Here is a 22,932-nt window from a genome sequence, read left to right on the forward strand (position 1 = left end):
GGGTCTCTAAGGAAAAAGGGGTATCACTCACATATCCTCGCATGCCAATCCCCACTCCCCGTCGCCAGCATGCCTCCCGCGGGACTCAAGTCGATCGATATAACTGTCAAACACCATCAGCATACCGTCATCTACCCCAACTCCACCCACTCACCCGAATTCTTATGCCCCTGCAGCATACACTGCACCACCGCCGTCCTTGAATCCCAAAACTGCACTCCCCGATCCTTCGACCCCGACACCACCCACTGCCCATCCGGCGACACCGCCACGCTCAGCACGTAATCCTTATGCCCCGTGAAGTTCATCGTGCACAGGCTGTTCTTCTCGTCCCCGCCCCGCCCCGGCGCCCTCCGCGCCGCGCCGCGCGCCAGCCCGCTCACGTCCCAGTACTTCAGCGTCTTGTCCAGCGAGCCGCTGATGAGGCCCTTGCCGTCGGGCGTGAACGCGACCGAGTACACGCTGTCGCGGTGCCCGCGCAGCCGCTCGAGCAGCACCCCGCTCTCGACGTCCCAGATGCGCACGGCCGTGTCGAGCGACCCCGCCGCGACGAGGCGGCCATCGGGCGAAATGGCAACGGAGGTCACGCCGGCGTCCGCGTTCAGCGAGTCCTGGTCGTTGATGGCGAGCACCTTATTCGAGCCGTCCTGCATGTCCCAGATGCGCGCGGTCTTGTCCCCGGATCCGGACACGATTAGACGGCCGTCGTATGAAAATTCAAGGGAGTATATCTCCTGCTGATGACCGTCGAATATGTGCTTGATAGACTTCTTCGCAATGTCCCAGATCTATGAACGGCATTCAATTCAAGGGAATGATCATGCATGAAATGAAGGAGATGCACCCTTATTTGCCTATCCTCAGCACCGGTTGCCAGATATTTGCCATCGGGGCTAAAGCAGACGCTGCGGATGTAGAGGTCGCCAGCCCGTCCAGAGCTTTCGTCGACGAGGACACTGAGCAAACAAGTCAATTTCCATGACGTCGGGTACAGCAGAACTGAATGCCCACCATGTCTTCCTACCGGTTTGCACGTCGAAGATCTGGGCTGTCCGATTGCACCCTGTCGCAAGGAATTTGCCATCCGCTGAGAAGCGGACACAACAGACGACACTGGGGCGCTTGTGAGCATGAACCTCCGATTCCATCTACGTCATGAACTCACGTCTCGTGTATGAGAGAGTGCATCAAGGACACGTCCAGCACGCGCTTGGTATTCGGGTTAAATACCGCCCACCAGTCGCTGCCGTCCTTCTTCAACTCTGGTGGAAGGGTTGCAGGGTCCAAGTCGTCCAAGAAGCTCGGTCCTGATGATACCGGTGGAGGAGGGGCAGCGGCGTTAGGACCTGCTTCCATTCCTGGTGGGGGTGGGAGAGCTGCTGGGGGCGGTGCACTGGGCAAGGGCGCTGCTCCAGGAGGACCTCGTGGCGTGCCACGCTCCGAGGCCAGCTGGGGCGGTAATTGCCCTTGAGGCGTTGACGGCCCAGGAGCAGGAAGCTTAGCAGGCATCGATACCGGTACGCCGGGGCCTATGGCGGGGCTGCTGAAGTGCTCTGCGTACGATGTCAAGTAGCTATCGGCGGTATAGACCGGTATGCATACCGGGGCGCTCCATCTTCTGCTCAACCTTTGTTCGCTTAGCCTCCCGCGCTTCTCGCGCATCCCTTTCCCTCAGCCGCATCTCGCGCTCACGCTCATGCTCCTTTCGTGCACTCCTCTCCCGCTCGGCCAACTCCCTGTCACGCTCACGCTCAACCATCATACGGTCGCGGTCGCGGTCCTTTATCTCGCGGTCGCGTTCCCGTGCATAGTACGCGTCGTGTTGTGACGGAACACCAGGTGGTAGACCACCCGGGCCGGGCGGTGGCGCGGAGACGGAGTGATGTGCATTCGCGGCGAGGGCGACCTGCCTCTGCGCTTCGTGCAACTGGGCGCGCAAAGCTGTCACTTCTTGCTCATACGTCTGTCGCAACCGAGCATGCTTGCTGTTCAGTTCGTGCAAGGTATTCGTGATGAGGGCAATCTCATTTATTTGAGCAACAACTAGACATGTGTCAGGGGTCATACTTATCACAGTTAAGCGCCCAGCACACACCCTTTGTTTCCAGTTCCTCCTTCTGCGCTCTCGCGTCGGTCAACTCTGTTGCCATAATCTCGTAGTCCTGCCGTATGAGGTCGAGGTGCTCATCGAGGCGAGCGGAGAGCGAGAAGCCACGAGGTGCGCCAGGCAGCGCCTGCCCTGGTGCTGAGGGCTGCAAGCTACGGTGCTGTGGGGCGAACATGATTATCAGCCGTACGTCCTTGTTCTATGTAAGGCAGGTGGGGGAGTGGGGAAGGATAATGCCGGAGCGTGGTGATTATGTGGCTATCTGACGGGGGACCGAGCATGCAGCTGCACAGCGTGACGGTAGAACTGTCGTGAGCGGCTGCAGAAATTATACGCACATTGTATATGTTTCCTCCCGACATGTCTGGCGGAGTTTGACGCCACAGGTAGAGTAGATGGCTAACGCTCGCGTGTGGGGGCTTTGAGCGCGTTTGGCGCGGCCCCTTGGTGATAGCAGGCGATGATGGGGGTCGGAAGCAAGAGCCAAAGTGCAGGTGCGATTTCGAAGCCCACGTCAAGTTGAAACGTGCCTATTTCAAATCCAGGCCGGCGGCTTCTTTCTGATAATCGGGCCGCGTGGCTGCTCCGGAATTCGATCGCATGACGCACGAATCACAATGACGTGATCGGACGCGTCGTCAACGCGCCCGTCGCGCCCATTGTCCGCCCTCATTGTTCTCGTGACCACGTACTAGCCTGTCAGATGGTAGACTGACTCTACTCCTCCGGACTTGCTTCGGCCTCGAGTCCTCGGAGGTGGCTGACAGGCGATGAGGCACCGCGTCCTGACTGATCCCAACGGTCAGGGATCGCCTATATATGTTACGCCCAATATATCAGCACACAACACAGTCCTCCTTAAAGCTGAGGTTGTACATCGTCTTATCTACAGCCTTTTCGATTTTCTTCCAGTCCGATCGTCGTTGAATGAACTCGTAGACGTCCTGAACAAGGTTAGCACGTTGTCGTCTCCCAGGACAGCAGACCATACCTCCGGCCTGTACGCCCCTCCGTACCGCGTCACATCTCGGACAATCTGTGCAAGATCTTTCGCGTCCTCGACCACATATACATGTCCTAACATCTTTAGATGAGAGAACTCCGCCGCTATGCTCGGGACCTACGACCTCATCAGCGCCACCTCCTCGCAAAAAGCAAGTATCCTACCTTCAGCGACACAATAAAATTATGGTACGTGTTCAGATCTGCGATAACCTGGAACCCGCCACTGAGCGAAATAATCTGTCGCTTGATGTGCTTCTGCAGGATCCTTCGGCGGACGTTAGCGCCCTGCAGACCGAACAATGCCTACGACTTACGCTATCAACCGGATTCCGACTTCCTGGTAGAACACCTCGAGCACTTCCTTGCTCGTACTGCCCTTCAGAAGCTTGCAGTGCATCTGTAGGCACTTAATCGCTTCGGTACAAGCCTTTGTCGGGCCTAGCTCCAAAGGGCTGTCCTCGGGAGGGTAGTACTCTCTCGGCTGCGTCAGGGTCATGATAATATGCTCTACCTGCGTGGGATTAGTACGAGAGGGCGAATTAACGAGCAATCATCGCACCTGATTCATCAGCACATCCGTCCCCGCGTTCAACCCAGCCGCCACAGAGTCGTCCAACGCATTTTCGAACCGCTTCTTCTCCCTCACCACCGGGTTCAAAAAATCCGTTCGGTCGATATGCGAGGCCTATCACATCGTCAGCTTTCCCTATTTCCCACCTCCCACCTCCCCACTCACCATCTCCTTATCAAAATACACCTGCACCATACTCTGCATCGTATCCCCGATATGCACCAGCTCGAAAAACTGCAACAGCGGCGCCACACTCGTCGTCTCCTCATGCTCCGCCGGTCGGTACGCCCGCATCTGCTCGATCGCCGCCGCGAAGCCCGTCGACAGGTGCTTCTCGCTGAGCGCCTGCAGCAGGAGGACGAAGATCTCCTCGATCGTGTCGCGCACGCGGTGCCCGTAGTGCCCCGGGTACCCGGCGAAGGTCTCCGCGCGCTTGAGCGCCTCGCGGTCAGCGTGGATGAGTTGCAGGGCGATGTCGAGGGAGAGGAGGAGCTCGAATTGGTTCACGGCTTGGGCGGGGGCGGTGGTGAGGGTGGTCTTTGAGGAGGCGATGGAGGGCGCGACGCTGCTGCGGTTGTTGGCTGAAGAGACGGCGGTGGTGGAAGTCGTGGCTAGACAAAGTGGTAAACCTGGTGCTTCACATATTTCCACACCAAACCCACCTTCCGACCTCACCGACTCCGCCATCGACGCCCTCGACGGCGTCTGCACCTCCTCCCCCTCCTCATAATCATCGTCCCCAATCTCAAACACCGTATTCTCCCCATCGCCATCTCGATCCAAATTCCTACTATATCCATCATTGACATTCTGCGCCCCGCCCCACCGCTGTGGGTTCAGCATCGCGATGCCCTGCACCGCCGCCGTGCCGCCTGTTTTCAGGGCGCCGCCGACCGCGCCCATGGTGCGCGGCACGATCGTGACGGGGAGCAGGAGGACGTCGGTGAAGGAGGCGAGGACGTTTCGCTTCATCTGCGCAGGATTTTGCGAGCCGAGGAAGCTGGGCTCCGCGGTGTCGGCATGGGACGCTCGGGGGCCGGCTTGGGCCATCTGGCAAGGTGAGGTCAAGGGACCTGATGGAAGACGATGAAATAGAGGAGACGAGGGAGATAGCGCACCTGCTTATCCCACTCCTTGCAAATCGCTTCGAAGGCGAGCTTGACCGACTCGATCTCGTCGTCCAGATACTCGTCCATGTTTATTTCGAACATCTGATACCTGGGCAAGCGACCGTCAGCATTTAACCTCAAGCGATAAGCCGGATGTCACCTACACCACGTCCTCCACCTTCGTCCTCGGTGGCACACTCTCCGGGCGCGCACTCGCAGCCTCGGCGATCGCGTCCACCATCCTCCACGATTCTCGGAACGTTGCGGCTGCTGCTTTGAGGTAGGTATCCAGCGAGAAATCGCGAGCTCGCGTCAGTAGCTCCGTCACGTACTCGCCGACCTGGCTTCGTTAATGACAGTCATATCAGAGAATTCAGAACCTCATACCAGCTCGTTGGCCACACGCGTCGCAAACAACAGCACGACCTCTGACTCTGGCGGAAAAACGCGCGCAGCGCGGGATCCATGCTCCTTCATAGCTCTGAGAATGAAGGTCATGAAGCCGTCCATGGCGTCGAAATCTAGGCGACCGTCTTCTCTGAGTAAAGTGTCAATACATCCGTCGCTTAGTTTTTTTTTACCTTCGATGCTCACGTTAAATTGTCCAGCGCATTCCATTTTCCAAGTTCGTAGAAAATCTCCCGCTTTTCCGTCCAGACCTTGCCCATCTCCCAGTCGCCGGTGCCGTCGTAAATCGCCCAGGAGGATTCAGCTGCCTCTCGCATGCCAGCTTCATCGCCTTGACTGTCAGCGACATCGAACGCGGAGAGCAAATTGGCGTCAAAGCGGTCAATGGCGAGGCGCAGCGAGGAGTACAAGGACTCCCATCCGTGCAGCGGATTGACCACGGGCGTTAGAAAAGACGCAAGTAATCGCAGGAGTTTTGCTTGTTGTCGTATTGTCGGCGAAGCCTGCGAGGCCAACTCCGAGAGAACCATATGTGGTGGCGACGAGAGTAATCTTGTCAGCGGTTTTAGCAGGTTGTGCGCCCGGCTGTACTTCGCACGAATCGTCTTTGCAGATGGCAGATTTATGAGCGGCGCACTCGACGCGACAGACACGCTCCCAAACGCCCCCACAAAGTCGCCCATCTCGTCCGCATCAGCAGTCGGCGCATCGAAGCCGCTACTCCCAGACGAAAAGTCGCCAAAGTCGTCGTCGACGGCAAGCGTGGGCGGCGCCGCGGCCTTCGCGACAGCTGCCTTACCTTTTGCGCACTCTTCGAGGTCGTCCATGACGTCGCCGAGGCCGCGGTCCTCGACGTGGAGCGCCTTCCAGCGCGGCTCCCACACGCGCTCGGCGTGTGCTATAGCCGCCGTCGCATGCGAGCAGCGCGCGTACGCCGCGATATCCGTCACGGACGCATACGACAACACCAAGTAGTGCAGCTCGCTCGGCAGGCGCCCGACGAGGTTCTCCGGCGCGCGGGCAGGTGCGGCGGGGGTGTGCGTGTTCAGAAAGTGCCCGGCGGCGTTGGAGGCGTAAAGCCGGACCGGCTCGAGGGTGGTGAAGCGTTCCATGTGTTCGGGAGGTGCCGCTACGCGGAATCAGTCATCGCCGAATGTGGAAGTCGAGAACAAAAGAACAATGGGATCAGGGTTGCACGTGGGAGCGGGCCTACAGTAATGTGATGTGACGTGGCACCATGGTTCGGACGTTGGCAATGTCGAGCGCGAGGCATTGAATCCTTGGTTCTTGTGTGCTGCGTGCGACTTGTCAGGATCGGTAGTGTTTCTTGGTGAGTGCGTGGAAAAGAGGGTCGAGCTCAGCTGCATGCTACTAGGAAGGACGCGGAGTTCAGCAGACGATCATTTGCTCTGCATTGTACATGTCACTGCGCTTCAAATCGACTGCCCCTCGCACTGCATCTGCTGGGCTTCTGGCTACTATACTGCGCGTGCCTTGCGCTTATAAATCTTCCGACCTGTGCCGCTCACTGGGATGTTGGCTTTCTCAAGCTTGTGAAGTGTGTAGATCGGCGGTTTCCCGAGCTCGGGCCGTGTCCACTTCGTGAAATGCCACGCCTCAGACTTTTTACGACCCTCAGGCTCCTGTCGATATAGACTCGAACCAAACTTCGATGTCTGTCAACATGCAGTCATACAAGCGAATGATTCTCTTCGCTTTAAAGATGTCCCACACTATGTATTTCAAGCCATACATCCTTGAGAAAAGTATGGTGAGCACATATTTTCTGTTCATACTTCTTTCGCGTACCTGCTCGAACGTCGACCATGTAGCAGTTCACATTGTTCGAGATTCGAACGCGGAAGTTGAACTTTGCACGTGGAAAATGAAATAGGCGCCCGTGTGCAATATCGCGCGGCTCCGCCTGTTCCTGATTCCTGATACTGACTTGCCTCTCTCCGCCATGGTCAGCACAAGACGCCAGTCGAAGGTTGGCTCGAGCGCCAAAGTCGCCGAAGACATCAAGTCCGATGCGAAGGACGACACAAGTGTCAGAGACGGCGCATTGGACTCAGAGAGCGATAGAGAAGGTGCGTTTAGGGGATATTGGGCCACCCAACGAATCAATTTGCGGCTGACCGGAAAGCCGTAGCCTCCGATGCATCCGACAGTCCCCCGCCCGCCAAACGCGCGCGCAAAGCTCGCCAACCAGCCAAGAAGGCCGTGAAGAAGACCCCGATCAAGAAACAGCGCGGAGCGGGTAAGCTCTCGATGCTGCTTACCATGCCCTTGGACATCCTCTACGAAGCGAGCAACAGTCCTTTCCTAACTCGCGCATGTTGGCTTATGAGTATGTATACAGGTCTTCCATACGCTCGAACCTCAGGATCTCCTCGCCGTCGCGCGCACCAACAAGCTGCTGCGGGATACGCTCATGTCCCCTCAGGCCGTATCTGTCTGGATAACCATCAGGAAGCGCGTTGGCGCGCCGGAACCTCCCCCAGGCCACTCTGAACCATGGTGGGCCAATCTCATGCTTGGCAAGAAGAGGTGCCAGGTACGCCACTTTACCGCGGAACCCCGCGATCTGTCGGTTGAAGCCCTTTGCGTAGGTTTGCGGCTGCCTCAGCGTCAATAATGTCGACTGGCAACTGCTGATGCGTGTTTGCACGCGATGCAAGAAAAAACAGTACGCTGAATTTCCTTTAACCCCTCATTGTACTGACTTCGGCTTAGTTTGCTCACGCCCATCAAGTTCAAGAAGGAATTCCCGGTCAGCGATGCGTCTGTGCTTAAATTGGTATTGTATACGAACGGTACGCTCCTTTCTCATAAAGCATACTGCCGCTCATCTGTTGCAGTGGGCGGGCACTCTCATGGTCATGGAAGCAATACCAGGTTCTACTGGAGAGAGGACGTTGAGCGCATGCTCGAGAAGATCGCTAGCTATGAGAAGGATATCTCTGAGAAGAAGTTTGCCTCAGACACCGCATACGAGGCATTCCGGCAGCGGCGAGTCGAGTACGTGTCGGCGGTGGCCAGGGTATGTCAAGAATCTGCCGACTGTGCGCCAGTGATTGACGGCCCTCAGCTTTGGCTGCAATGGGCCAGTTGGGCTAGCGATCATTCCTGGGAAAATTTCCGCGATGGCGAACGGCTAGCCGAGTTGCGCAAGACGGCGTAAGTCGGGTGTCTCGACATCTCTCTTGCGATATCTGATCTCGTCCAGCATCAAAGAGAAGCTCCTGCAGCTCGGATACGACGAGCGCGACATCAGCAAAGCCTTGAGAAGTTCCCAGATGACTGTCGAGAAGAAAGAGCTCACAGACCTAGGTGAGCGCCCAAGGCGCTCATTGCGCCAGCGGTACGACTGATCGTGTCCCAGCATGGAAGAAAATACGCCCGAAATGGGAGGAGGAAGTCAACAACCAGCGTCGAGACCGCCTTGACCGCGACTACAAAGACCTTATCAAGCAACGGAAGCATGTCGCTGTCGAACTCTACAATGCGGCGTACCGAAAGCACGTCGGCCCTCGCGAGTGGACCTCCATCGACTGGCTGTCCATCCCTCCATCCTACCGCATCTTCGAGTTCGAACCCATCCGCGACCTCGTCTACGCCGATGTCGAAAAGAACATACCTGCGGGGCGATACCAGCAGGCGTTACAGAGTTGCGCTCCGCAGATACAGGAACTGAAGGAGAAGCAGGCGATGTCGGTGCAGCAGATGATCTCCGAGGCTAGGAAGGGTGTCCTGGAGGCAAAACTGATTCCCAAGCGCAATGATCCCGCCACCGAGGTCCTCGACTTGGCGCTTGCGACTTGCGCCAATGGCGGCTTCTTTGTGCTCGCACCGTACGAGCAATGCCTCAGAGCCCAGGACTACATCTTCGCGCAGAATTGTGGGCACATGCCACGCGTGGGCTCACGGCCTAAGTATCACGTCGACCTCTCGGTTGCTGTCGCAGGGCTCCTGGACACCTTGGAGCTGCCCGCCTCCACCACTTTCGCTCAGCTTGACGAGCTCGACCCACGTTTTTTCTGTTCCCTCTGCAAGCCCATGCTCAACCCAGAGTTGCATATTCGAGGAAGAATGGCCTACGGATGGCGCTCTGCCGTACGTATCCTTACCGACTTAACATTCGTTCGGCGACTGACAAGCTGCCCAGGCCGTGCACTTCAAACAAGAGCACCGTGATTGCGGACAACCGAGATGGCAGCTGCTTTCCGAAGACGAGGCGTCTTATGCTCGGTCGAGCAAAGGACATGATCTTGCGGACGTGGAAACATGGTCCTGCGCCCACTGCAATCTACACCTCGAGAACTGGCAAACACTGGAGCAAGCCAAGGCGCACGTCAAGCAAGTGTACGTTGGCCTGAACCATCTCTTCTCTCGTTCTGACTAACGCATTTGACAGACACGGGTCAGAAAATCCGCGCATTGGCAAGGACGTGCTCTGCATGCCTGCGAATCCGGTGCACATCAAGCCTATCTTTGTGGTGACCGACTGAGTCCCACCTTTGTTGAAGTTTAGCTTCACTGTGACCCCAACCGGCGATGACGTTCTCGAGTAGTAGCTGTATGTCTGTGCTGCATTGTATCGTTATAGGGAAACTGTTGAGTAGACGCTGAGGTATCATATTGATGCAATTGAATCAAGGATCGTAATCATAAAACGGAGTTTTCCTGCAAGTTTATGGGACCTGGAGCTGCAGTGAACGATCACGCGATTACGCCCCGCACGTGTGCGCGGATCACCCCGACCGCGCGCGCGACGCGACGACCCCAGCAGGTCTTGTTCCTCCTCCCCATCTCCATATTCCCATCATGGTCAGTACTCGGCGCCAGTCGCGGGCTCTGCCCCCAACTCGACGCGTCAAGCCACGTTCTTGCTGTTCAGACGAGGCCTCGTCCGAGTCTGACTTGACGGATTTGAGTGCAGAGTCCACGTCGGAGTCAGAGAGTGGGGAAGGTGAGTTGTATCATGACTCCCTGGGTCGAGCAATCTAACAGTGTCCTCAAGAGTCAGACGCATACGAGCGACGGCCTGCCAAGCGAGCGCGCAAGTCTGCTCCGCGCAAAGCAGTCAGCGCCAAGGTTACGAAAGGGAATGGGCGTCCGCGCGCCCGCGGCAAAGCGGGCAAGCTTTCCAAACTGGTGGACATGCCGCTGGACATATTATTCGAAGTGAGTAGACCGAGCTTCATTCCCGAACATGTTCTTACGGACCGTTTCAACAGACGTTCACGCTGCTTGACCCTCAAGATCTTGTGCCCCTCTCCCGAACGAGCAGGCTGCTAAGGCAAACACTTCTGTCGTCACAGGCCATCATTGTTTGGAGGAACGCCAGAAAGCGTACAGGGGCGCCAGAGCCTGCTCCAGGCTACGACGAGCCTCGGTGGGCGAATCTGGTCTTCGGAGCCAAAAGGTGTCAAGTATGTTACCACTCCTCAGCATGAGAGACGCATGTTGACTTCGTCCAGAACTGTGATGCGCCCAACGTGAATACTGTCGATTACCAGCTTCTCATGCGAGTCTGCACGGCCTGCAAGAAATCGAAGTGTGTACTCCCCTCAGCGTCAAGATGTACACTGACGGCGACAAAGTCTATTCACCCCTAGCAAGTTCAAGCGTCAATACCCCGACTATGATACCTCTGTATTGGACCTGATGCGGTATACGCATGGTGAGGTTTCCCATCACACGTCGAAGAGAACGCGCGCTGAAGTGTAGCATAGTCGGAGGTTGGGCTCACGGCCACGAGACCGCAACGAGGTTTTACTGGAGGGGTGACTTCGACGACGTTTTCAAGGTTGTCGCCAAATACACCAAAGACATTTCCTTGAAGAAGAAGGACGCGAAGAAGGCATACGACGACTATCGCAAGCGCAGGCTTGCCCACATATGTAGTATTATGAAGGCGAGTGGGCTTGCCGGCTTCATTGGATGCTTCTGACATGCATCACTTCAGCACGCTGCCCAGTGCGCGAGTTGGGCACGTACGAGCAAATGGGACAGCCATAAGGAGGGAGAGAGACTCGCAGATGCTCGCAGGGAAGCGTAAGTACTTCAAGGTTGCATGCTCGTGCCAATGACCAAGCTCTGCCGTTCTGAAGGATCAAAGCACGACTTCTCCAGCTCGGCCACGACACGCGAGATGTTGCCAATGCGGTCAGAAACTGGCGGATCACCGTCGAAAAGAAGGAGCTCACGGACGCCGGTAAGCGAGCATGCGCCCCTTCTGGAGCTTGACCTCATTATTCCTAGGTTGGGCGAGAATCCGGCGCAAATGGGAAGACGAGGTAGCCACACAGCGCGCTGACAGGCTTGATCGGGACCACAAGGTCGTCCTTGACCAACGGAGACAAACCATCGCCAACTTGTACAACGAGGCGTACAGGAAGACCACCAAGCCCAGCGACTGGGCAAGCATGGGCTGGCTTGCCCTCCCTTCGTCTGATGCGATCATCAAGCTTGACCCATTCCGCGAACTTATTTACGCCGACGTGGACAAGACATTATCCATAGCCGAATTCGAGCAAGCTCTGCAGCAAAGTGCGCCTCTCATCGCTGCCCTGAAGATCGAAAACGAAGAGACTCTACGATCAGAGCTTGATCAGGTCGTCAGTGATGTAGAAAAAGCTGCAGTCATCCCAGCAGACCAGCTATCTGCAGTCGATTTCGTGCTAGATCTGGCCTTGGCGACATGTACCAGCTTCCGACCCAATTACCTGACATCGACCATGTTCCCCGGTGACTACGAGCAATGTCTCAGAGCCCAAGACATGATTTTTTGCCGCAAGTACCACAAAGGAGGATATATCGCCTTCTATCACCGTTCCAGAAAGGCGCTGTTTCCGCGGTACGACGAAGGCCTATCGCGCTGCGTACTGGCGATTCTGCAAGTACTGAAGCTACCGACATCAGCGACCTTTGCGGAGTTGGACGCTCGGGACGCATGGTTCTTCTGTGGGCACTGTCCCGCTGACAAGCAATTCAAAGTCTGGGGCAGGAGGGCTTTCAAATGGCGTGCGGCGGTACGTCTCGCTGATTGGCAAAGGAAGTCATTTGACTGACGCGAAGCCTAGGTTATCCACCATGCTCAGCGCCACCGGACATCGCAAGAGCCTCAATGGCAGCTGCCCTCAGAAAATGAAGGCTTGCGTCTTCGGGGCGTTCGGTTTGCCCAACTCGACGAAGCGAAGACCTGGGCGTGCGCCCACTGTTGCGCGCACCTGGACGACTTCCGACCGCGCGACCAAATCGAAGAGCATGTTCAGACCGCGTAAGCTCCACGATGTCTCTTCTCAGCAAACGTGCTCATCGACTGAACAGACATAACATCGAGGCCCCGCAAATTGGCATAGATGTCCTATGCACTTCTACATCGCCAGTCAATACGGACTCCTTCCGCGTAACCGTCGATCACCAGCCCATCGGAAAGTCGCAGCCAGTCGCGAACCGGGAGGATTGTGCGAATATGTGGCTTTGCTTGCTGTGCCCACCGTCGCGCCGATTGTTCAAGCTCGAAGGGGTCGTATCGCACCTGAAATCACCGTAAGTGTAGCTCTCACTTGGTTCATCGTCGCACGTCCTCTCACGGCCAATCTTAACAGAAAGCATAATGTCAAAGCATGTACCGAAGGCATGCACTACGAGAAGGCGGACCAGTCGAACCCGACACCTCTATCTAGAGTCCTACCTCAGAAGCCAGCGACCGTCGCGTCCGATAGGACGATTCTTGACTATGGCACCTTATGATACACGTCTGACGGTCGTCGTTCTTGACTGAGCTGGCTCAGAGCCACTACTCATGATATTTCTCTGACATTACTATCGCGTACTTACCCAGCCTACTAATCCGCCCACAAGCCCCAGTCCGACCCAGGACCTACATACCCGCCAAGTACTGTTCCGTGAAGATACTTCTGTATGCTGCTCTATGGACATATTCCGTGGCGGGACGGCACCTATCTTCGGGGCACTTGTGAGGTGTGATGACGCCTCTTCTTGCGCGAGCGCATCGTCGGTGGGTGCAGAATCCACTGCGATGTCGGCAACGTTCTGCATAACTTCCACCTGGGCAACGCCGCCGAAAAAGTCGGTGATGAGCGCGCTCTCGACAGGGCGTTTGAAGAGGTCGCTGCGAACTCCCGGGTGCGAGCGAATCTTCTCGACATCGTAATGGTCGAACTGCCAGAATAATCAACAACGGTGGACGTATGCTGCAAAGAGGTGCATACCAGGTCTTGCATAGTCAGCGGGCTAGTCTTGTTGATGCCCTCGAGGTACTCAAGGACATAGTGGGTATAACTATCGATGACAGCGATGCCGAGGTCGGGGTCGTTCTCATGCTGTGCCCGTCTCAGCACATCGTGCATGCGAACCAGCGAGTCACGTACCGAGTACGAGTTCTCATCCAGCAACGACGAGCCCGTCGCAAGCACGTTAGGCGAGTAGAACTTTGAGTACATTGTATTCGCCTGGCAAGTATCGATCATGAAGAAGATCTCGTTATACCGCCGCTTCTCGTGCATCTGCGCGAACGCGTCCGCAATATCGAAAGCGCTGATCTCCTCGGTGTCCTGGAACTTGAGGAACTCATTCCCGCCGTGACCAGTCATGTAGATGAAGATATTCGAGCGGTCGTCCGTGAGCAGCCGCTTCGAGCGCGGAACCGATGGGTCAACCCGTCCAGTGAGCAGGCGGATGAAGTTCTCGACGGTGACTTCGTAGCCTCGGTAGTCCACCTCGACATTGTCGCCATAGAGGTCGAGCTTGCAGCCCTTCTCCGCGTAGACGCTCCCGGGAAACTTGTTGCGTGGATTGCAGGCCGCGTCGTCGCCTAACATTAGGATAATGTTCGAGTCGGGAATCCCCAGACGCTTTACTGTCCGATACCTACGCCATACGCGTGAGTTACTTTACGGACAGCATGTGTAGTCCTTACATTCCCAATGCATTGGCCATATGCTAAGCACGAGTGAGCAATGGACGGGGGAACCGACTGAACGTACTCACTCGATAGTTGAACCAGTAGCGGGACGCACAAACGAGAACAGCCCAGTTATTGGTGTGCGTAGATGTCGTCGGGGGACCAAGAGTGTCATCCCGAGCGAATAACTCGCGCACAGCATCCTCTTGAGTGTTCGCGAGTGATCCCGCGATCCAGCCGGAAAGCAGCAGGAGCAGGTGAAGCGGGAACCGCATTTTGAATGAGCTTACGCGCCGTCCCTCGGTGCGTCTGCAGTCTCTTTGGCCTCTCAGAGATGATATAGTGAGAGTTATGAGCAGCGCATGGAGGTTGAGTGGAAGGAGTGGCTGAAGAGAAGCTGAATGTCAGCCTGTCGGCCCGTTCGTTCCTTGTCTTCGACCATCATCTTCAACATGCTTGGTGCGTCACTTGCTCCCCTCTCCCCTTCCTCGTACTCACAACGACGTTTCTACAGGCCTCTCTGCATACGACGATGACACTGCGAGCGACTCTGAGCAGCCCTCGTCCTCCAAATTGAATGTGAGGATTTCCTTCGCCACCTTGCTTAGCCGTTTCCCTGTTTCTCGCTGCCTTCCCCCGGGCAGGATAAGCCAAGCAAGTCAGGCGCTCATACGTCTCCAGAAGGTGCATTTTTGCCTTCCTCTCCCAAGCTGATCGTGCTGACGCCCGCTCTGCAGCGCGCCGCAAGACGACCCAAGTGATCATCCGCAAGCCCGCAAAACCCAAGAACCACAATCTACGCAGGGACCCTGCCGACGAGATCATCGCCGACCCGAATCCGCCTGCCGCGCAAAAGTCGGCTACCCCAGAACAGGCGGCAGGACCGTCGCAAGCTTCGGGGGAAACCCAGCCAACCGACGAGCTCACGCGAATACGAGAGCTCCTCCAGCCCCCACCGATCCCTGGTGTGGCTGACTGGGGAATCCCTCCTGCATCCTCAGACCCATGCGATCCTGCCCTGGAGGTAAGCGCTTCAGTACATGTTCCTGCAACTTGTGCTGACCACTCTACAGAGCAAACTCGCCCAATTCCATGCTTTGAAGCGCGACCCTCAAAACCCTCGGCACTTCAACGACTCCCTCATGTCGAACCGCTCCTTCCGCAACCCCCACCTCTACGCCAAACTCGTCGAGTTCGTCGATGTCGACGAACGTGCAACGAACTTCCCGCGCGATATCTGGGACCCGTACGACCTGCAGCCCGAGTGGTACGCGGATCGCATCGGTTGGTCTCCCCCCTTTCAGTACATGCAACCCGCATGCTAATTTTGCGTCCTCCTCCCCAGCGGAAGTTCAAAAAGCGCGTCAGGAAAAAGCGGAGAAGGAACCCGCCGGCAAGCGCTCCGCAATTAACTTCACCAACGCCAAGTCGTCATCGTCCTCTTCGTCCACCAAGCCAGAGAAAAAGGACACTGGGTCGTATAACCCGTACTTGCACGCGTACAAGTCGCACGACCGCCAACGGCAGGACAAGGCAAAGAAGGGGAGATGGTAGGTAGCTGTACAGGGCGTCGTGATTTGTTGCTCTTTTGTCGTCTTGCTTTCGCTCGCAATGCTATCCTAATTATTTCCTTCGATACCTCGCTTGTCGCGCTCGGATGCGAGATGCGTGCTCGCCATCTTGCTCCTCGCTCATTCGCGCTGCTGCGCAGAGATGTCGTTCGCTCAGAAATAGTCATCAACCACGCAGCCATCCACAACAATTACTACCACCTACGGCACAATGGAGTCAAGGAGCAGTTCAGCACCATTTTCGCGTGCGACGCGGTTGCGGTAGCGCGGTAACACGATCCACGGCGGTATGCAATGCACGTAGGACCCATTCAACGTTCGTGCGGCCGGTCTCCTTCCTTCCCACTGGGTGATGGGTCTTTCCCATCCACATTCGGCTTTCTGACCCGTGGTCTAGCAGCTCTCGTTGGCAAAGGGGCGTCCTCTGACACGACCTCTTCGCCTTTTTCCAGTTTTCTTGCGAATTGACGACAGCCATCGAACCTCCACAAGAGGTCGCTACGTGTAAGGCCGGGCAGGCGAGTTGCTAAGCGAATGGCCGTGTGGGAGAGGGTTGTGCTGATCATGGGATGCAAATTTCGGTCGTCTAGCCAGGCGGATTACGATTGGTTAGCCACGCAGATTGCGGGTGGTTAGCCACGTACGGGACAAGATGGCGAGCGCGGAGCCGGTGCGGGTTCAGTGCGGTCGTCGGAGTCGGAGTCACCATCGCACTGATCTCGTGAATTGTTGGAATCCAGGGAGCGTGTTGTCCATTTGCCCGCCTCCAGGGTCTGCAGTGTCATATATTCGAAGGTTTTCTTACCTTCCCACAGTGCCTTGTCGGGAAGCGTCGACGTCGATCCCAAGCAGGCGCTCAAAAAGCGGCCCCGGCAATCCCACATACCCCCGCGAGGTACCTCGTCCTCGTGACGCATTTCCGAACTTATCAGTAGGTTCCGCGAGACTATCAGGTCATGCGCCTCGCTCGAGGTTGCCAACGAGGCTATCTCTCTTGATTCCGTCGAGAGAAGCGGTTCTTCTCGCCAGGGTATTTGTTCCACTTATGTCAATGCGACACGCGTGTCCTGCGGTGCTATCCTCGAGGCTATATCTCGCGTACTTCTCGATTACTATGAGCTTGCGCAGACCGCCTGCCTGAGGCCCAGACAAGAGCAGCGTGCCCCAGGAGCCGTGAGAAACCGCCGCGAACAAGCGAAGTTTACTCTTGTTTGGCAGCATTCGAAAGGGGGACAATAGACGGCAACTGCCGAACGCTGCATTGTTTCCGGCCTGTTTTGTTCTCCACACGACCACAATACGCACTGCGGTGATCTTCCCATGCATTTTTCTCTCTAGAACCTCCTCGTTGTCTCCCTTGTGACCGTCGCTTGCGGGCTGAACCAGGCATGACGAGCCGATAGGTGATCCGCCTCGCCCGGCAGTCGCAAATCTCCTATTTAGTATTTTTCCTCATTTTCTGAGCGTGATTTGGTGAGTAAGGAGGCTTCGGGTGTCGCAAAAGTGTCCCGAGGTGCGAATCCGGATTGAGAACAAACGAGCACGACGAGACGCGCAAGGGAACGGGGAATGCGGTGGTAGGCCGTGCACGAACAATTCTATTGGTCGCCGGTTTCAGTACAAGGGCATCGCCCATGCGGGGTGTTTTGTTGGGGGCACATTCACTTCCAAACGGCGCGCCGGGCGTCATACAAGGTCATACACCGCGCTATAGGATACCGGTCTGCCTCAGAACAATGGCTCGGGACGATCTTCCACTGCTGCGCGAGCGGTGGCAGCTGGTCCGCGCACGCGGGGGCGCGGTCGCCATTGTCCCTGGCGCGATTCTTCCATCGGTCCAAGAATGCCGACAGAACATCAGAAGGTCGGACTATCATGTGAGGAGACAATAGAACCTGCCGGATACGGAAGGTAGTGAGACCTGATTATCGGTGCGGGAGGGAGGGAGGGGGTCTGCAGACCTGCTGGGAGTCGGATATGTAGTTGATAGGTGCTTGGGAGGCGTGCTGGGAGGGAGGTTTTATTCATCAACCGATATGGTGAGGCTTGTTCTCTGAAACGGACGGTTGCAACGTGGGCGCACGCGGACGTAAAATGGTCGGTGACTGGGGTCCATCACGGAGCCATTCGACGCCTTTTCTCTCCAATTTGATGTTCCGGTTATCCCCAAACTATATAACAACCACTTGTCTTCGACGCCCACCATCCTCATCGACACACATACCGCCGCCGCGGTGATGCCCAGCGCCCACCATGGATCAGATATCCTTCGCCACTAATCTAACTCCTAATAATTACGCGGAAATCCAGAACGAGAGCATCCAGCTCCCGGACGAGGTCGACGATGCGGACGGCGACACCGCCATCCCAGAGACATACAGTCAGCGCTTCCCGGCAGCGAATCCGGACGGCAAGGCGAAGACAATGGCTCGCCGTAGGAACAGGAAGCCCGACGGCCATGTAGGCAGGCCGCCCAACTCCTTCATGCTCTTCCGCGCCGATTTCGTTAACAAGGGCCGCCTGCCCGCTTCCATGTCCAATCTCAATACGCAGGCGCAGCTCGGCAAGATCATTGGTGCGTCGCAGCCCCCTGTTGTGCGCGCGCCACACGCTCATGCCGCGCGCAGCCCAAGTTTGGCACGGCCTCCCGGAGGAGGAACGGCGCGTGTGGAAACGGCGCGCAGCGATCGAGAAGGCCAAGCACGCAGTCGCCCACCCAGATTATCAGTACAGACCGACGCACGCGAAGAAGAAGAGGGATTCGGACTCGGCGGAGGTCGAGGAGATTCCTGACAAACCGCCCAAGGCCAGGAAGACCAAGGCGTCCTCTAAGAAACCCACGAATGTGAAAGCGGATAACGTGGTATATCGCCTCATACTATCTGCGCGTATGCGTTTTGACTATTGTCTTTGTAGCCCGGAGCACAAGTATTGTCTTTCCAGGACGATCGAGACGAATACGGCTCGACGCCGGAGCGAGACAGTCCAGGCCCCAGGGGAGGACAAAGACCCCATGGTGCGCAAATATGCTATTCATATGATAGCGCATGTCCTGACCAGTACACAGTCCCATGCCCGAGGGTCATTCCTGTACCACATATCGACGGTCCGAACCGGCGACCAGGTGTGGCACGGGTCATCAGCATGCCTCAAAACCGCCATCCCAATGACCCCTCTTCGAGTTACTATGATCAAGCGCACGACCAAGCCGTTCGCGCCTCCATGGCTCGACCTCAGTATCGTAGCCGCCTCAATGATCACATCATGCAGCTCGTCGGGCGCGGCCTCAGCGCTGAAGAGATTGAGTCCGAGGCTGCCGCTTGGGAAAGACGTGAAGCAGCGAGCGGCAACGGTGCCGATGCCGCAACTGCGTATTCCGACAGCCCCAGCGAATCCGAGTACGACACGGAAGACGACGAGGACACCGCAGACCGCAGCGTAAGCAGGTACCGCCTTGTCCCGGTGTCCACGCACAGTTCCTTCCAGCCGCGCGAATCCTTCGCGCGCGGGGAGCCTGTGGCGCCGCGGGGCGATTCCGAGCCGAGGCGGAGGACCACGGACTCGCCGCAGCCCATGGACCAGGATGAGCCGTGGTCGCCCGCGCCGCCGCCGTCGCCACCACCGTCTGCGCCCTCGCCCATCGGCCGCCGCGAGTCCGCCCCGACCGTCCTGCATCGCTTGGATCCCGCGCCGCAAGCGCGTCTCTCGGCTACCTGGTACGACGGGACGGGTCATCTGTCCCTCCCGCCGCCTTCTATGCCTACTCGTCGTATCGTGCAGCCCTCGAATCTGCCGCCTCCGGTATTCCGTCCTGTCTTTGGTGCTGCGTCGACTTCTACTTCACCTGGGCCGAAGCCGATGTCGGTGTCGCCTCCGCCGATGGTCCAGCGCCTAAGGCAGGAGGTACCGCCACATGTGCAAGCACAGCGTAGCCGGAGCATGCCCTTCCTCCCAGCACCGCTCAAGGCAGGGGAAGCGCCGCCTCCCGCAGAGCCAGAGGTCTCCGTGCGGCTGCCCTCGTTCTCGGAAGGCTTCTCGTCATTCTGCGTGTAGGCGGCCTGTTCGCGGCCATGTAGCGCGCCTTCCTCGAGACCGCGTAGTGCGCGTCCTCTCTGCGACCGCGTAGCGTTCGTCCTCCTCGCGGCCACCCGTCCTCCCATCCTCGACGCTAACTTATTTCGCTGTCATCGCGCTGTCTAATCGCTTTCGCTGATTGTCTGCACTACACGCCTAATGTGAGCGGATTATGGGGCACCGTCATCAACCAATATCAATATCTATACGCGCGTATCGTATTGCTCATGCATCTCTCTATCACCTGGGTTATGCATCTCTCTACCACCTGGGTCATGGAACTCTACTATCACCGGGGTTATGCACCTTTCTCACTTGGGCCATCCCTCCCAATGCCAGGTCCTTTCCGCTGGTTACCAGTTGTCTCTTCGAGGCAGCCGCCTCTCTGAGCCAACCTCCCCATGCCTGCTAGTATACTTGACCGCGACCTACAGCTTCCCTACCCGCCGTAAGCCTCCCTACCCCACCGTAATTCCCCACCTACCTGCTCGCTACACCTGCATCTCCGCATTGATATATTCTTACCTATTGGATTCGTTTTTGGCCGCTATTGGAATGATCGTGGCTGGCGTTGGAATCGTCTTGGCTACAATGTTCGTTTTCACATCCCTAACCTTTTTGAATTTGTTGATGGTGTTGCGCGTTGGCTGCACACCTTTTCTGGCTATATCGCACATCCTTGGACGACCCTGCGAGGGTTCCGTCTGTTCTTTCTACGCGCACTGCCTACAGTGTGCCTATGGTTCCCTATGCCCTTTCGAGGCTTCGCATGCGTATATGTATGCGTGCACCTACTTCTATGACCCTTACTCAGTAGTCTCGACGGTGCCAATCCAAATAGAAAGCCGTGTGAAGTTCCTCTGGAGGCGCAGTAATAGCAAACATATTTTTATACAAGCAAGTAAGCAGTAGACGCAATACAGAGGGTACAATCTACGCAAAGACCCACAAATCCTGCACCACGCCACCCTCCATCGTCGGGCGGTCTTCCTGGACGACCGGGAAGAGCCTCTCCAGGTCCTTCCCGATGTCGAGCGCGAGCGCGGGCTCCTTCTTGATCTTGCGCTTGGCCTCGGTCTCGAAGAGCTAAGGGATGATGTGTAAGTAACTCATTTAGAAGGACGAAGGTTGGGACGACGAAGGAGCAGGGAAGAGGGGTTAAAGGAGAAGGATGTTATAGCTTGCTCAAGAGGGTCAAACGAAGACGCCAAGAGGCTGAACCAAAGACGCTGAGCACTCACCGTCCCATACGTATGATCCAGAAAGTCCTCCATCGCGTAGCTCGGCTTTGTGAATGCTTCGGAGAAGATCTTGGCTAGCGTTGACACGCCGGCGTGGTAGTGCTGCCGGTGCGTGGCGAGCTCCCAGAGGGAGCTGGCGAGGGCGTTGGTTTGCTGGGGGTCGGACTCTTCGGGGAGGAAGGGGTCTGGGATTGGACATCAGTCGGTCGGACATCGACAGTGAACGCGAGGGTTCGCACCTTCTTCAGCACCATCGTAATCCGAGCGATGGATCATGGGCATAAGCTTCGGATGCCGCTTGAGGATGTTGTAGGTGAAGGGGATAACCATGACGATTGCCGCGGGCGGCGCGCTAAGCGAGAGCCGCGCAAGGCGCTTGACGAAGGATGCGAGGAGGGTCGCGGGGAGGTGACTAAAGTAATTTGATAGGTAAGCATTGTCGTGCACTTCACAGATTGCCCGCACTCACGTCGAACTCAAGAAGACCTCCGCCATCCTGAAGAACCGTGCCCTGTGCTTCAAGTGCAGCACATCCCGATCCAGGAACGCGTAGAGGCGCTTGTAGAAGAACGGATAGTCCAGATTGTACTCCTTCATCAGGACGAAGAGCGCGTTTAGCGCGAGCAGGCCGGGCGATCCCCCGTAGTCGACGCATGCGGCGATCCAGTCCATGACGAGGACAGCCCGCGTCAGATGGGGCAGCACCCCGCGGTGCATAACGTTCAGTGCGCGCACGGCGAGGGCGCGCGACAGGTCCGGGTCGCCCTTGATGGTCAGCCGCGGCAGCAAGGTAAGCCACGCGCGCGTGAACACCGCGCGGTGCGACGGCAGCGAGTGCAGCGACTGGTGGATGGTCAGATTGTGCAATCGCGCGGACGGCGTTTTGTCCTTCCCCGCCCCTGCCTCGGGCTCGTCGTCGAAGAACTTGCGCCAGTCGTCGTCGTCGTCCTCGGTGCCGGCGGGCTTCGCCTCGTCCTCGGAGTCTGATGCGTCTGCGCTGCCCTTCGCCTTTTTCGGCTTGGGGGGTTTGGTGCCGAGCTCGAGGACCCACCAGGAGTTGAGCTCGGCTTGCTCGGTGGGGAAGGTGGTGAGGCCTTGGAGGATGGTGAGGAGGTTGATTGGGGCGTCCTTAGAGTCGGGATTGTTGTGGAGGAGGGTGCTATAGTGGTGTGAGTTGCGTTTGCATGAAGGGGGCAAAGGGGGAGAGCGCACGCTGCCTCACGAAGAAAGAACCATCGGATATCGTCGTTCTCGCTGAACCACTTGTCATGGAACTCATGCAATACATCCGGATCGATGGAAGAGGGGTGTCCAGGGGAACCGAGGAGAAGGAAGGAGACGATCCGCTTGAAGTGAGATACATGGAATTGAGGCTTAGAGGGTGCGGATATGGATGAGGATAGATGTTTCTGCAGGGAGAACAGTATTTGCAGAGCTGACACCTATGGGTTGGTCAGATAAGACCATAGACCCAGGGAGGATGACGCACACGTATGGTCTTCTCCTCATGCTTGAGCAGCGCGCCAAGGACATTCACATAGCGATTCATCTGTTCGCGGATCCATGTCTTCACGGCTGCCGCCGCTTCCGTTCCATCGACCTCCAGCTTCCCTTCATTAATAAGGAGCACAAAGACCCGGTAGAGCGCGTAGATAGCCTTGGAGACATCTCTGGCGTCCTTCGCCTTCGCCGCTAGATCGACCAGGTCCGCGAGGGGATTCAAGGATGCATTGGTGGTGATGGCGTCCGTAAGGATTTGTTCGAGCCTCTGGACCTCCTTTATCGTCTGGCTCTCCTGCAACTTCCGCTTCTTCGAGGGAGGGGGGAGGGAGGATGGCATCTTGCAAGTACAATGGGAACAAGAACAATGCCAGTCCCAAAATTCGGCACTGCTGATCGAGAACACCGGAT

General features: G+C 57.0%; 10 protein-coding genes across 10 annotated transcripts; 6 read left to right on the plus strand and 4 right to left on the minus strand.

The window, feature by feature from the left end:
• Positions 1-23: 23 nt before the first annotated feature.
• SCHCODRAFT_02513283 (WD40 repeat-like protein) lies at positions 24-2,282 on the minus strand (the record flags this gene model as incomplete). Its single annotated transcript, XM_050343288.1, has 7 exons — positions 24-103; positions 155-788; positions 845-956; positions 1,012-1,113; positions 1,166-1,553; positions 1,603-2,043; positions 2,096-2,282. The coding sequence occupies 7 exons, from the start codon at positions 2,280-2,282 to the stop codon at positions 24-26; spliced, it is 1,944 nt and encodes a 647-aa protein (XP_050198505.1).
• A 586-nt stretch (positions 2,283-2,868) lies between these two features.
• SCHCODRAFT_02636829 (uncharacterized protein) lies at positions 2,869-6,461 on the minus strand. The gene is made up of 11 exons (XM_050345936.1): positions 5,387-6,461; positions 5,180-5,330; positions 4,957-5,132; positions 4,802-4,901; positions 4,346-4,733; positions 3,849-4,294; positions 3,672-3,797; positions 3,427-3,623; positions 3,275-3,377; positions 3,099-3,227; positions 2,869-3,051 (listed from the first exon to the last, which is right to left on the minus strand). Exons 1-11 carry the CDS (start codon positions 6,310-6,312, stop codon positions 2,944-2,946), a joined length of 2,850 nt encoding a protein of 949 aa, XP_050198506.1. The 5' UTR covers positions 6,313-6,461; the 3' UTR covers positions 2,869-2,943.
• A 1,173-nt stretch (positions 6,462-7,634) lies between these two features.
• SCHCODRAFT_02480264 (uncharacterized protein) lies at positions 7,635-8,656 on the plus strand (the record flags this gene model as incomplete). The annotated part of the gene is made up of 7 exons (XM_050342779.1): positions 7,635-7,757; positions 7,813-7,889; positions 7,937-8,016; positions 8,062-8,243; positions 8,292-8,380; positions 8,430-8,533; positions 8,586-8,656. Coding segments are annotated over 7 exons (726 nt in total), but the record flags the coding sequence as incomplete, so codon positions are not given.
• A 255-nt stretch (positions 8,657-8,911) lies between these two features.
• SCHCODRAFT_02512888 (uncharacterized protein) lies at positions 8,912-9,711 on the plus strand (the record flags this gene model as incomplete). Its single annotated transcript, XM_003028943.2, has 3 exons — positions 8,912-9,316; positions 9,369-9,565; positions 9,618-9,711. The coding sequence occupies 3 exons, from the start codon at positions 8,912-8,914 to the stop codon at positions 9,709-9,711; spliced, it is 696 nt and encodes a 231-aa protein (XP_003028989.1).
• A 316-nt stretch (positions 9,712-10,027) lies between these two features.
• Positions 10,028-12,961, plus strand: SCHCODRAFT_02587609 (uncharacterized protein; the record flags this gene model as incomplete). The annotated part of the gene is made up of 12 exons (XM_050343966.1): positions 10,028-10,172; positions 10,224-10,387; positions 10,441-10,635; positions 10,684-10,760; positions 10,807-10,886; positions 10,939-11,120; positions 11,172-11,260; positions 11,317-11,420; positions 11,468-12,237; positions 12,289-12,485; positions 12,536-12,757; positions 12,817-12,961. 12 exons carry the CDS (start codon positions 10,028-10,030, stop codon positions 12,959-12,961), a joined length of 2,370 nt encoding a protein of 789 aa, XP_050198508.1.
• On the minus strand, positions 12,683-14,522 carry SCHCODRAFT_02691826 (uncharacterized protein). Its single transcript, XM_003028635.2, has 5 exons — positions 14,222-14,522; positions 14,151-14,173; positions 13,603-14,101; positions 13,444-13,554; positions 12,683-13,393 (listed from the first exon to the last, which is right to left on the minus strand). The coding sequence occupies exons 1-5, from the start codon at positions 14,408-14,410 to the stop codon at positions 13,034-13,036; spliced, it is 1,182 nt and encodes a 393-aa protein (XP_003028681.1). The 5' UTR covers positions 14,411-14,522; the 3' UTR covers positions 12,683-13,033.
• A 45-nt stretch (positions 14,523-14,567) lies between these two features.
• On the plus strand, positions 14,568-15,852 carry SCHCODRAFT_02551309 (HCNGP-domain-containing protein). Its single transcript, XM_050343676.1, has 6 exons — positions 14,568-14,594; positions 14,650-14,714; positions 14,780-14,819; positions 14,873-15,159; positions 15,209-15,419; positions 15,481-15,852. The coding sequence occupies exons 1-6, from the start codon at positions 14,588-14,590 to the stop codon at positions 15,687-15,689; spliced, it is 819 nt and encodes a 272-aa protein (XP_050198509.1). The 5' UTR covers positions 14,568-14,587; the 3' UTR covers positions 15,690-15,852.
• A 2,107-nt stretch (positions 15,853-17,959) lies between these two features.
• SCHCODRAFT_02512642 (uncharacterized protein) lies at positions 17,960-19,759 on the plus strand (the record flags this gene model as incomplete). The annotated part of the gene is made up of 4 exons (XM_003028940.1): positions 17,960-18,281; positions 18,334-18,569; positions 18,623-18,722; positions 18,774-19,759. The coding sequence occupies 4 exons, from the start codon at positions 17,960-17,962 to the stop codon at positions 19,757-19,759; spliced, it is 1,644 nt and encodes a 547-aa protein (XP_003028986.1).
• An 82-nt stretch (positions 19,760-19,841) lies between these two features.
• On the plus strand, positions 19,842-20,967 carry SCHCODRAFT_02055867 (uncharacterized protein). The gene has a single exon (XM_050341636.1). The coding sequence runs from the start codon at positions 20,081-20,083 to the stop codon at positions 20,690-20,692; it is 612 nt and encodes a 203-aa protein (XP_050198510.1). The 5' UTR covers positions 19,842-20,080; the 3' UTR covers positions 20,693-20,967.
• SCHCODRAFT_02551315 (CBF-domain-containing protein) lies at positions 20,625-22,873 on the minus strand. Its single transcript, XM_003028634.2, has 6 exons — positions 22,511-22,873; positions 22,234-22,463; positions 21,491-22,180; positions 21,261-21,433; positions 21,022-21,206; positions 20,625-20,866 (listed from the first exon to the last, which is right to left on the minus strand). Exons 1-6 carry the CDS (start codon positions 22,859-22,861, stop codon positions 20,714-20,716), a joined length of 1,782 nt encoding a protein of 593 aa, XP_003028680.1. The 5' UTR covers positions 22,862-22,873; the 3' UTR covers positions 20,625-20,713.
• Between the last annotated feature and the right edge of the window lie 59 nt (positions 22,874-22,932).

This window comes from Schizophyllum commune (genome assembly GCF_000143185.2).
Source record: "Schizophyllum commune H4-8 unplaced genomic scaffold SCHCOscaffold_10, whole genome shotgun sequence".
NCBI classification, from domain to species: Eukaryota; Fungi; Basidiomycota; class Agaricomycetes; order Agaricales; family Schizophyllaceae; genus Schizophyllum; species Schizophyllum commune.

What these genes read in the sequence shown, in the direction of transcription:
- SCHCODRAFT_02551315 (XM_003028634.2), bottom strand. Translation starts at nt 22,861, where the DNA reads ATGCCATCCTCCCTCCCCCCTCCCTCGAAGAAGCGGAAGTTGCAGGAG. An exon ending in TTCTTTCTTCGTGAGGCAGC is followed by an intron (nt 22,181 to 22,233) that starts GTGCGCTCTCCC and finishes ACACCACTATAG; the next exon opens with CACCCTCCTCCACAACAATC. An exon ending in GAGGTCTTCTTGAGTTCGAC is followed by an intron (nt 21,434 to 21,490) that starts GTGAGTGCGGGC and finishes AAATTACTTTAG; the next exon opens with TCACCTCCCCGCGACCCTCC.
- SCHCODRAFT_02055867 (XM_050341636.1), top strand. Translation starts at nt 20,081, where the DNA reads ATGCACCTTTCTCACTTGGGCCATCCCTCCCAATGCCAGGTCCTTTCC.
- SCHCODRAFT_02691826 (XM_003028635.2), bottom strand. Translation starts at nt 14,410, where the DNA reads ATGCGGTTCCCGCTTCACCTGCTCCTGCTGCTTTCCGGCTGGATCGCG. An exon ending in TGGATGAGAACTCGTACTCG is followed by an intron (nt 13,555 to 13,602) that starts GTACGTGACTCG and finishes AGACGGGCACAG; the next exon opens with CATGAGAACGACCCCGACCT. An exon ending in CGCTGACTATGCAAGACCTG is followed by an intron (nt 13,394 to 13,443) that starts GTATGCACCTCT and finishes TTATTCTGGCAG; the next exon opens with TTCGACCATTACGATGTCGA.
- SCHCODRAFT_02551309 (XM_050343676.1), top strand. An exon ending in CCTCGTCCTCCAAATTGAAT is followed by an intron (nt 14,715 to 14,779) that starts GTGAGGATTTCC and finishes TCCCCCGGGCAG; the next exon opens with GATAAGCCAAGCAAGTCAGG. An exon ending in GTGGTACGCGGATCGCATCG is followed by an intron (nt 15,420 to 15,480) that starts GTTGGTCTCCCC and finishes CCTCCTCCCCAG; the next exon opens with CGGAAGTTCAAAAAGCGCGT.
- SCHCODRAFT_02636829 (XM_050345936.1), bottom strand. Translation starts at nt 6,312, where the DNA reads ATGGAACGCTTCACCACCCTCGAGCCGGTCCGGCTTTACGCCTCCAAC. An exon ending in CGCGTGTGGCCAACGAGCTG is followed by an intron (nt 5,133 to 5,179) that starts GTATGAGGTTCT and finishes TAACGAAGCCAG; the next exon opens with GTCGGCGAGTACGTGACGGA. An exon ending in ATTTTATTGTGTCGCTGAAG is followed by an intron (nt 3,228 to 3,274) that starts GTAGGATACTTG and finishes ATGAGGTCGTAG; the next exon opens with GTCCCGAGCATAGCGGCGGA.